This window comes from Saccopteryx leptura, chromosome 10 (genome assembly GCF_036850995.1).
Source record: "Saccopteryx leptura isolate mSacLep1 chromosome 10, mSacLep1_pri_phased_curated, whole genome shotgun sequence".
Taxonomy (NCBI): domain Eukaryota; kingdom Metazoa; phylum Chordata; class Mammalia; order Chiroptera; family Emballonuridae; genus Saccopteryx; species Saccopteryx leptura.
Window position 1 is genome coordinate 18,923,594 of NC_089512.1, and position 12,306 is coordinate 18,935,899.

The window sequence follows — 12,306 nt, forward strand, 5'->3', positions numbered from 1 at the left end:
ACTCCTGCACACCAGGCCGACGCTCTACCACTGAGCCAACCACCCAGGGCTATGCACTGATTTTAATATGTATTAGAAAACATTGCCGTGAGCACACCAGTCACTGGACTCAGCAGCGCCACTGAGGGCGAGCTCAGTACCCAGCTCCAAGGTCAACATCTTTATTAGATGTTCTCTGGGCCTCCTGATTAGCATGTGAGAATCATAGACACCAACGATCCCCCAGAGATGGGTCCCTCCTACCACCCTGGCCTAGTGGCCACGGTCAAGTGTCTCCTTGCAATATTGTACCCGGACAGGCCAGAGAGGATGAAGTATAGCACCTCACCTTGGGCTTCAGCAATCGGTCCCCTTCCTCAAATCAACACAACGTTATCTGATATTGTGAAACGTTTAATCAAAAAAAAAAAAAATCTGGCATTTTAAAAGTTAGGTTTACAAACTTGACACATTCTTAATATTAGCATTTTATCCGTTTACACATTATCTAAGAAAATAATAAGAAGGTCAATGAAGACATCAACAAGATCTTTAAGAGGCCAATATAAGTTATAGCACATTGCAAGTAAGTGTCCGGTTTAATCGTCACAAACCACTGTGAGCAAAATTTAACTAGGAATATAAAAGCATTAGTTAAATACAATTCTCGGGAAATATACATTATACCTACAGCTGTTTTTTACAGTGGGATTCTTCCATTTTCCCCCCTCTTAATTTTCAGAATGGCAAATCACTGGATGGTCCTGGATCTCCAGGCTATAAAACTGAAATACGTGTTTCCAGCATAGCAGATGGTGACCAGGAAGGCGAAGAACTGGAGGGAACAGAGCATGAAAGAGAGAGAAGGGCTTAGGGCACGTTCTAGTCAACGCAAGTGATCATTTCACCTCCACTGACTCGCGCGCTCTCGGCATCCCTCAGCTCGGGCTTTCTCATCTAAAACCACTTGACTGGTTCAATTACTGTCCTTCTGAAATGATTTCTGGCTATCTTATTTTTCTCTGTGGGAACAGATCTAGAAATCCTAGAGTTCTGCTCAAATAATAACCCCGGGGTATTCCCTTCGGGGTGAATATGGTGGTGTGCATCTGAGAAAGCGCATGTATTTCTGTATTAGTACAGCAGTCCCCCCTTACCTGCAGGGGATACACTCCGAGACCCCCAGTGAGTGCCTGGAAGCGCGGAGAGCACCAAACCCCTAACTATGCTGTTTTTTCCCCATACACATACACCTATGATGAAGTTGAACTTATAAATTAGGCACAGTAAGAGATTAATAATAACAACAATAATAATAAGGTAGGACAATTACAACAATATACTATAATATAGTTATGTGAACGTGGTCTCTTCTCTCTCGTAACCAAGAAGGGGTACTAAGTGACCAAGGGGCAGGCAGTCTTTACTGCGTGGATACGAGGGACAAAGGGACGATTCTTGTCTCAGGCAAGATAGAGTGGGATGGTGCAAGATTTCATCATCTTGTTAGAATGGCGTGCAATTTAAAACTTATGAATTGTTTATTTCTGCATTGTCCATTTAATGGTTTTGGACCGCAGTTGACCGCAGGTAACAAACCAGAAAGTCAAACAATGGAGAGTGGGGGACTATTGTATAGGTAATTTTAGACCAGGGCTTAACCTCAGATTGCCACAGGGTCAGGTGACATAAATAAGCCCAGCGGGTAAGGAGAAGTGATGAACCTGTATGGATGGTGTGGTTTCAATGGTGAGTTGGAAAATACAGGCCCCTCTTCTGGGGCAACTTCCACCCAGTTCCAGCTGTGTTTAACTTGTGCCCAGTGCTGCCAAAGCTTGTGATTTTTATTTATCTTATTTATTTATTTAAAAATCTCTCTCCTCTCTTTTTTTAAAATTGATTTTAGAAGAGAAGAAAGAAGAGAGAGGGACAGCAATTTGTTGTCCCGCCAATTCATGCATTCATTGGTTGATTCCCGCATGTGCCCTGGCCAGGGATCGAACCCATAACCTTGGCACATTGGGACCAATGCTCCAATAAACTGAGTTACCTGGCCAGGGCCCAAAGCTTCTGATTATTAATCTCGGGTACTTTCATGCTCTCTACCTTTAAATAGTCATTTTAAACTACAGGTAAAGAATATAATGAGCCTGGCCTGTGGTGGCGCAATGGAAAGAGCATGGACCTGGAATGCTGAGGTCGCTGGTTCAAAACCCTGGGCTTGCCCGGTCAAGTCACATATGACAATCTATCAAGCAATGAACAACTAAAGTAATGCAATTATGAGTTGATGTTTCTCACTCCTTGTCCCTCTCTCTCCCCTCTCTATAAAATCAATAAATAAAATCTTTTAAAAATCTGTAAATAAATAAAAATTTAAAAACCTTAAAGAAAAAAGAATATAATGAATACCCATGTATCATCCAGTAGTTGAACATTTCTAACTGCTCACCCCACCCAATACTGCTTTAGCGGATGGAATATTTTAAGGCCAATATTGGACAAACTTAAAATTAGGTGTTTTCTTTTTTAAATCAGAAAAGGAACACACACTTATGGTTTAAATAAAAATGCAAACAGCATATTAATTAAAAGTTGAAGCCCCTCCCTGCATACTCATCATCCAATCACAGCCCCTGGAAGGAACCTCTCTATTGGTGCATATTTTTCTAAGCCATTCTCAATGCACAAATGAGCATTTCTACTTAAAAACACACGAATAAATAGAATAATAATAGAATCACAGCATGCTCATTTTCTGCAAGTCTTTCCCCCCTAAATGCAGTCAGTAGAATTGTTCTGAGAATTCTCAGAAACAGTATTCCCCCTCCAATACTCGTTTTGTTCCCGCCATTGGGCTTTCACTCAAGCACAGTCTCTCAGCCGCTTGGCACTTCAGGCCATCGGGAACCCCGCCCCCGGCCCTCCACCCCCATTTACCACGCCCCCGGCCCTCCACCCCCATTTACCACGCGTTCAAACCCATAAGCTCATTGTCGATGTGTGTCATCCTGCAGGTGGTGCTTTTTCCGGCAGACCACTTTTGTTCCCCTCCTGGTCCCCAGAGGGCCTCAGGGAGGAAGGAGGCGCTCAGGGGGGATGAGGGCTCACTCACCGAAGAGGCCGCCCAGCTGTTGAAGTTGTGGCTGTCCCTCTCCGGGGAGACGGAGGACGCATCCACAATAGCGGCCGAGAGGTATAAGACAAAGGCACTGCCATTAAAGCACAGACCCTGGGGAGACAGAATGGGGGTGGGGGTTGTTTAGAGAGTGTGGGAAAAGTCTGGGAGTCTTGGAACCTCAGAAGTGGCCAGCACTGCAGCCCGGGTGTGGTAAGGAGCTCATCTGGACACTTGGGGGAGGGCAGGGGACGAGGGTGGTGTGAAGGCGGCTCACCCGCGTCCTGGGGAAGAAGGGGTTTTATACCATCTCATTCCCAGCACGCAGACAGACCTCCTGCTCCTCCCCCAACACAGCCAGGCTGCACGCTGCCCCTTCCGCACCTCCTCTCCCTCAATCTGCTTTCCATCCTTGTTTCAACACCTGTCAGCCACGGTGACATACCGGCTTCGGAAGGAACACCGCAGAAGGCGCCACCAGTGACATGCGCCTCAGCCCCTGGCCCCCAGCAGGAGCTGCACCCTTCAGCACCTGCCCTGGGAGAGAGCCCAGCTGCTTTTCAACCCCTCGCTCTAGGCAGGGAGGGGCCTTGAAGCAAGCTCCTCAAGCTACTGCAAATTCTTAAAAGAAATCATACATATCAATAGAGCCCTTTGGGAACTAATCTCACCTTTCCCCCTTTAAATCCTGGAGAAGGAAGAGGTGTAAATCCAAGTAGGTATTTGGCTTTCAGTTCTATTTAAACTCCGGGAAACCATACTCTGGCGTGTGCAGAGCTTGGTCCTGTCTGAGCAGGGGTGGGGTGGGGCCGAGTCAGTGCTTCACACAGGAGGAAGAGCGCGGAGTCTTAAGGAGCAGGCCTCCTAAGGTCTCACAGCTATCCCTTGGTAATTCAGAGACCCGGGGATGAATAGAAAAAGGGGAGGAGGCAGTGTCTTTTTTTTTCTCAGAGAATAAAAAAGGCACCATAGACTTTCCCAGAGTCGGGCTCCAGTATTCTGAGACAGGTTGTGTATCCCTGTTACCTCCTCTACACTTCGTTCATTGTTCCTGGGTTAAAGAGACTCAGACAGGGGTCAGTCCCAGGAGTCAGGCCACCCAACATACTCCACTGCCATCAGGAATGTGACCCCAGAAGGCCCTGATTTCTCTGGATGACTTAATATGCTTGTTGGTTGTGGGGGCCTTTTCTGGGGGGGGGGGGTTCCAGGAACACGCATGCATTTTTATAAAAAAAAACTTTGTTTTAAAAAACTTGCATATTACCTCTTAAGTTTTGCACATTTGCTATTTGCCAAGTAAAAGACCCCCCCACCACCACTACCATTTTTATTTATTTGTTTGTTTTTTTACAGAGACAGAGTGAGAGTCAGAGTGAGGGATAGATAGGGACAGACAGACAGGAACGAAGAGAAACGAGAAGCATCAATTATCAGTTTTTCGTTGCGACACCTTAGTTGTTCATTGATTGCTTTCTCATATGTGCCTTGACCGCGGGCCTTCAGCAGACCGAGTAACCCCTTGCTTGAGCCAGTGACCTTGGGTCCAAGGTGGTGAGCTTTTGCTCAAACCAGATGAGCGTATGCTCAAGCTGGCGACCTCGGGGTCTCGAACCTGGGTCTTCCGCATCCCAGTCCGATGCTCTATCCACTGTGCCACCACCTGGTCAGGCCATAGGTACTGAGTCTTGACCATTGTAGCCACATGGATAAGGGGCCAGAGAGAAAATGGGGAGAAGACTCCCCAAGTATATGACTTGTGAAATCCTCAAGTATATGACCCTGTCCACTTATTAACTGTGGCCCAATTCATTTTTCTAAAGAAAGGAGAAATTCCTATTTCCTCTGGAGCAAAGTGGGCAGGGCTGGTGGCGGCAGAGAGTTAAGTAGGTGGTAGAGGTATTCTTCCCCCATATACCACCCCACTGGGGGCCCTGACGGCTTATCTTATCCGATCAGCTGAAGGCCTGAATAGAACAAAAAGGTAGACCCTTTGGTGAGTCCAGAGGGAACTGCTCCTGCCTGACTGCTCTGAGCTGGGACATCAATCTTTTTCCCTGACTTTGAACTTGAAAGGAAACATTGGGTCTTCTTGGTTCTTGAACTTCCAGCTTTGACCATTGGTTCTCGTGGGACTTCTTAGACTCCAGTCACATGACCCAACTCCTTAAAATAAATCTCTTTATATACTACATACACATCCTGTCACTTTGGCTTCTTTCGAGAACCCCAACTAAGACGGAATTTGGTACCAAGAGTAGGGTAGACAGATTTTGGAACCGGAAGTGGAGTGCCACTGTGATAAATACAAAAAAACTGTGGGCTCTGCTGAGGGCTCAGAAAGAAAAGGGGAAAGCTGGAGAGAAAGCTTCCATCTTTTTAGAAAATACATAAATAATCATAGCGAGATGTTGGTAAAAATATGGATGTTAAGGTGATTCGGCTGAGCTCTCAGGTGGAAATGAGGAACACGTGATCACACACTGCAGAAAAGGTGATCCTTGCTGTAAAGTGGCAAAGAACTTGGCCAGACTGTGTTCTAGTGTTCTGCAGCAGGTACAGCTTGCAAGCTATGAAACTGGATATTAATTTTAGGAGAGGGAATTTTTTTTTTTTGTATTTTTCTGAAGTTGGAAACGGGGAGGCAGTCAGACAGACTCCCACATGCGCCCGACCGGGATCCACCTGGCATGCCCACCAGGGGGCGATGCTCTGCCCATCTGGGGCGTCACTCTGTTGCAACCAGAGCCATTCTAGTACCTGAGGCAGAGGCCACAGAGCCATCCTCAGCGCCCAGGCCAACTTTGCTCCAATGGAGCCTCGGCTGCGGGAGGGGAAGAGAGAGACAGAGAGGAAGGAGAGGGGGCGGGGTGGAGAAGCAGATGGGTGCCTCTCCTGTGTGCCCTGACCGGGAATCGAACCTGGGACTCCTGCACACCAGGCCGACACTCTACCACTGAGCCAACCGGCCAGGGCAGCAGAGGGAATTTTTAAGTAAAGTGTCGAAAGAGCAGCTTGACTGCTTATAGTCAAATGCAAACTGACCAGAGGAGGGCTCAATTCCATCCTACCCAGCGGGCAATGGGCAAGAAGAATGCTCGGCTTCCTTACCACGGTCGTCCAGGGCACCTGGGGAATCCTGGTGTAGGTCATTGTTATGTAGATGATGAGGAAGAAGACGGTGAGGACCCAGTAAAACACAGCTACAAACATGACCCAGCCAAATGCGGGGACCCGAAAGTACTCGGTTCCAGCGATAAGTGTCCATACCAGCAGTCCCAGAATCTGTAATGTGAACGAGGCAGTGGAAAAGGGAGAAAGGAGAAAGTAAAGAAAAAAAAATAATTACAGAGTGTCAGTTACAGCTTTCACTCATATACATGACTTATAAATATACTAAGGGTTACAAACTTACATGCATACAAAGGCCAGGAAGGTGAAATAAACAAACAGAGTGGGCTGGGCAGAGACCATGGCAAACGAGAAAAACTATGTCTTGTTTTTAAGGGGCAGTCTCTACTCAGCTCCAGCCTCTGGTTGGGGGCTGGTTTTGCCTCCCCCCACCCCCAGGGGAACACAGGCACTGAAGTTTCTACACGATAGCTTGATTTTTAAATGTTGTCACTGACAAGAGTTTTAGAATGTCATGAGAGGCTAAACAACCTACCTCTGGGGCTAGGATTTGCTCCCAGCCCGGTGCCTGTGGAGGCGGCAAGACTGCAGAGGTGGTCCCTGGACTGACCGTTCTCAGGAACGAACCTCTGAGGGTCCCTCCCGCCCCCCGCTGCAGGTGCCCTCCCGGCAGGCGGCAGGTCGGCGGTGGTCCGAGGACACCTCTGAGCTTTCAGAGGGGAGGGTAAGCGAGGGCCCAGTCGTCCAGAAACAACGCTCAGCATTTACCCAGCCACACAGCTACCCGGCCACAGTCATCAACCCTCCACCGCTGCTGAGGAGCAAGGCCAAACCCAAAGCCAGACCAAGGTCGCCATGGACTACAGGGGGACTTCATCAGGGAAAAGAGACTGATCTAAATAAACCCAAGGCACGTTCAGTCCTGAACAAAAGGGAGGCCAGAGCAAGGCATCTGTCTCACCATCTAGCGCCTCTCAAGGACCGGGAAGACTTTATTCCTACGCTGTGAAAAAGTGAGTTTTTACTAAAATAAAAGAAAAATAATTAAGAAAATAAAAATTAAATAAAAAAGTCAGCATCTAAGTCATATCCTTAGGAGACAGAGAGCGTTTAGGGGTGCAGGACGGCTAACAGGCACTGGCTGCGAGTTCTGGCTTGCTGTGCGACGCAGGACACTCCCTGTCATTTCTGTTTTAGCTTTCCTCATGGTATATGGACATAATACTAGAGTAAGTTTAATCACAGAGCTAGGAAAGTAGCTTTCACACATTCGTTTAGCCGTTGGAAGCACCCGAAATATGCCAGGTTTCCTGCTACCAGGTCCCGAGGACAGAGTGCGGGGCACACATTGAACAGACTCTGCTTGTGCACAACTTCAAGTCTGGTGGGGGGAGGGCCCTGGCCGGTTGGCTCAGTGGTAGAGCGTCGGCCTGGCGTGCGGAAGTCCCGGGTTTGATTCCCGGCCAGGGCACACAGGAGAAGCGCCCATCTGCTTCTCCACCCCTCCCCCTCTCCTTCCTCTCTGTCTCTCTCTTCCCCTCCCGCAGCCAGGGCTCCATTGGAGCAGAGATGGCCCGGGCGCTGAGGATGGCTCTGTGGCCTCTGCCTCAGGTGCGAGGGTGGCTCTGGTCGCAACAGAGCAACGCCCCAGATGGGCAGAGCATCGCCCCCTGGTGGGCATGCCGGGTGGATCCCGGTCGGGCGCATGCAGGAGTCTGTCTGACTGCCTCCCTGTTTCCAACTTCAGAAAAATACAAAAAAAAAAGTCTGGTGGGGGGAAATACCTAGTAAATACAACTGTGAAAAACATGCTATAAAGGAAAAAGGGTGTGATAAGGGACTATACCAGGGAGGCATAGCTCTGCTGGGCAGTGTGAGGGAAGGCCATGCCGAGGAGTAGCCTGAAGCCGGAGGGGAGACAAGATTGGAGGCAGAAAGCACAGCACAGACAGAGGTCTGGAGGCGGAAGGGCTTTCTGCTTCTAGAATCTGTAATAAAGTGAAGTAAGGACTTCGGTGCAAAATATTAGAATGGTTGGGAGGGTCAGATAACGTGGGCCCCAGGGCGCCAAAGGATTTTATATTTTATCCTAAGGGCAGTGGGAAGCTTTTGAGCAAGACAGGATAAGATCAAGTTACGTTTTCCTAAGACCACTCTGGTTGCACGGCGAGAAATGGACGCGTGGAAGGGAACGGGTCGGTGTGAGGAGACAAGTTCAGAGGCTGTCACCATAAGCCAACTGGGAGAATATGAATTACAGTATCCATCTGTAGTCATGATTCCACATCTGTGGATTCAACCAAACAGGGACTGAAAACATTTTTTTTGGGGGGGGGGGAGCTTACCCCCAAAAAAAAAAAGCTGATGTTCTTGCTGCTGTATACTATAGAGTTGGACCTAGGATAGTTGCATCTGGACTGGACACACACAGACTTCTTCCCTCATCATTATTTCCTAAACAATACAGTATAATAACTATGTACATATCATCTACATTGCACTAAATATCGTTAAGTAACCTGGAGATGATTTAACGTATATGGGAAGATGTGCGTAGGTTCTATGAGAATACTACACAACTTTATGTAAAGAACTTGAGCATCCTGGGGTTGTGGTATCTTCAGGGGTCCTAGCACCAATTCCCAGCAGGCATCAAGGGAGGACTGTATCCAGGACCAATGCGATGGCAGGGAGGACCAAGGAGTGGGTGAATTCAACACAAATTTTGGAAGCAGATAGGACTTTAATAGAGGGTTTTTTCTTTATTTTTAGGACTTGAATAGATTTACTAGGTTAGATTAGGATAAAGTGAAATGGTCTCCTGAAAGATTTAGAATGTAGATTAACAATGGCATGAATAAAACAGGAGCAGCTTAAGGGGTTGACCTGAACAACGGTTATTCATGAGCTCAGTGTTCAACCCGCCCCATCTGGGGTGGCGGGGGCCCTCCGGGGATGGACCAGCCCTGGTGGCAGCTGCAGAAGTCATTCAGGCCCCTGTTTAAGAAGGAAGACTAACTGTGAAGATCATTAAGTCCCCAGTCAGGTTTCCGAGGGACACTGGGAACGGCTCACTGGGGGGGGGGGGGACCCACCTCCCTGTCACAGTTTGGATGTCTGTGCTGGAAAGCGGCAAGGACACTAAATGTTGCTATTTCCCCTGCTGTTTAGAGTTGAAATTTAACATTCTTTTACTTGCTTGATTTTGTATATGAATTCCAAAGAAATGCTTAACGAAGGTGTGTTTTTGTGCTAACATTGGTAGCAAAGAGAAATTTATGGAGACTGAAGATGCACAAAACGAAACAGAATTCCAGAAAGCGCCATGCCTCACACTAATGGGGCCCTGGGCTGAATTCACCGTGCCTGGCAGGTAATCTATTCACGTATATTTAACATTCCGTTGGCTCACAAAGACTGGCAATAGATGTAACCCAACATGGCAGGGTCTGACTAGACTGCCAGCTTCTCAATTCCAACTGAAAGGGTTGGCCCTGGCTGGTTGGCTCAGTGGTAGAATGTTGGCCTGGTGTGTGGAAGTCCCAGGTTAGATTCCCGGCCAGGGCACACAGGAGAAGCGCCCATTTGCTCCTCCACCCCCCCTCCTTCCTCTCTGTCTCTCTCTTCCCCTCCCGCAGCCCAGGCTCCATTGGAGCAAAGATGGCCCAGGCGCTGGGGATGGCTCCATGGCCTCTGCCCCAGGCGCTAGAGTGGCTCTGGTCACAGCAGAGCGACGCCCTGGAGGGGCAGAGCATCGCCCCCTGGTGAGCAGAGCGTCGCCCCCTGGTGGGCATGCCAGGTGGATCCCGGTCGGGCGCATGCGGGAGTCTGTCTGACTGTCTCTCCCGGTTTCTAGCTTCAGAAAAATACAAAACAAAACAAAAAAGCACACACAAAAAAAACAAACTGAAAGGGTCACCGTGGGCCTTGGTTGATGATCCACACAGGGAAGATAACCATTCATGGAGACACACTGCCAATGGAGTTAGGGTGTTCCCCAGGGGAGTGCAAGGGTTTAAGAGTTTCCTGCACAAGCTTGTGTCTAGCTAAACGGGCTTAGCTCCAAGCTCTTGGCTCCAAGTGTGAAGACATTTTTCATTATTAAAGCAAGCTGAGTCCACTGCCTAGAGATGCTCTGTCTGCTGTGCTAGCAGTGGTCATCTATTATACACAGGGACAATACCGTTAACTGAGCCATCTCTCAAAGAGCAGGAATATGTGACCCATGACATCGCCAGCAAACACAATAGTAGAAAGAATGCTCCTGTCAAGAAGGGAATTGCTTTACCCAAGTGAATTTCCTAGGTAACCCAAATACTTCTAGAAGCAAACCTTTTGTCTCTCACTGTAACCAATACTGATGAATATCTCTCTGCAAAAATGTTATTCTCCTCCTGCTTTGTGTGTGTGGTATGTGTGTTTAAGACTAACCCTAGATCTTTATTTGCTTCTACTACAAAAATGCTGTTTGTTTTTCCACGGATAAGCATTTTCTTAGGCTAAGACTTTTTTTGAACGGTAAAGCTAAGACTTAAAGAAATTTCATAGGTGATAAATGCAGGTAAAAATAAACAGAGAAAAATATAATGTATATACAAAGTAAGCAGGGAAATGACAGCCCCTATCCACCAGGTGTAAATTCGCAAGAGAAACCAATATGCAAATTTTATATCTGCCCTTAGCTTCTCTCCCTCGCATCTATAACCACCACCTGCACATCCTTTTCTTTCTCCCTTAAAAATATGAATCGCTCTGTACCTGGTGCCCTTAACGTGCTGCTTTCAGCCATGGAGGACTCCTCTCATGCTACCACGTGCAGATCTATGCCAATTTCAACAGCTGTCCATATTTTAACAGTTTCCCATCATTTACGTTACCAGTTCTCTACTCAGAAAAATTTAAATTGTCTCTTTTATGTTTGTACAAAAATGCCCAGGGAACATTCTTATAATATCTACCTCTGCGTAGCTGAAACCCAGGACAGACTCCTGGAAGTAGAATTTCTAGGATACGTTAAGCTTCGGAGGCACTGACAAATTACTCATCAAAAAGCTTGTACTGCCTGACCAGGCGGTGGCGCAGTGGATAGAGTGTCGGACTGGGATGCCGAGGACCCAGGTTTGAGACCCCGAGGTCGCCAGCTTGAGCGTGGGCTCATCTGGTTTGAGCAAAAATTCACCAGCTTGGACCCAAGATCACTGGCTCGAGCAAGGGGTTACTCGGTCTGCTGAAGGCCCGCGGTCAAGGCACATATGAGAAGGCAATCAATGAACAACTAAGGTGTTGCAATGCGCAACGAAAAACTAATGATTGATGCTTCTCATCTCTCCGTTCCTGTCTGTCTGTACCTGTCTATCCCTCACTCTGACTCTCTCTCTGTCTCTGTAAAAAAATTAAAAACTTAAAAAAAAAAAGTTTTAAATTAAAAAAAAAAAAAGCTTGTACTAACTGATCCTCTCGTCAAGTGTAACCATGCCCTTTCCTTCCACCCTCAGTACATTACCATGTTCTGTTTGTTTACTTATTATTTTTTTAATGTTTATTTTATTGATTTTAGAGAAAGGAAGGGAGAGAGTGAGAAAGAGACAAGAACATTGATCTGTTCCTATATGTGCCCAGACTGGGGATCGAACCGGCAACCTCTGCGCTACAGGACGATGCTCTAACAAACCAAGCTATCCAGCCAGGGCTACATTTCCATGTTTTAAATGATTAAAACCACAATTAAGAAAGAGAGCTCATGTTTTGCCTTTCATTGTTGCTGAAGTAGAGCAAAGAAAAGCCTACAAATCCTAAGTGAACAACAGCTCGATGATTTTCCCCCAGCTGCACAAACCTGCGTAACCAGCACCCATGTCAAGAAACAAGATGAACAGCTCTTAGGAACTCTATCCTCACTTCTGGTTGCTCCTTCCCTCCTCCAGGGATAATAACTGTGCCCTGATTTCTATCAGCCTAGATTAGTGTTGCTTGTTTGTGAACCTCACACAAATACAATCCTGTAACATGTCCTATCATATTTGGGTTCTTTCACTCAACACCGTGGAACTCATCCATGACTCTGAATACCATTTGTT

The 12,306-nt window shown here is 47.3% G+C and overlaps 1 protein-coding gene across 1 annotated transcript in view; it reads right to left on the reverse strand.

Annotated features, from left to right (window-relative positions):
- Positions 1-381: 381 nt before the first annotated feature.
- The window catches only part of CMTM8 (CKLF like MARVEL transmembrane domain containing 8), a 93,373-nt gene continuing 81,448 nt past the window's right edge, over positions 382-12,306 (reverse strand). The window contains exons 2-4 of the mRNA XM_066350428.1: positions 6,209-6,382; positions 3,095-3,211; positions 382-814 (exon numbers count right to left, since the gene is read on the reverse strand). Of these exons, the coding sequence (XP_066206525.1) occupies positions 731-814; positions 3,095-3,211; positions 6,209-6,382 (375 nt within the window). The 3' untranslated portion in view covers positions 382-730. The remainder of the gene's footprint in view (positions 815-3,094; positions 3,212-6,208; positions 6,383-12,306) is intronic.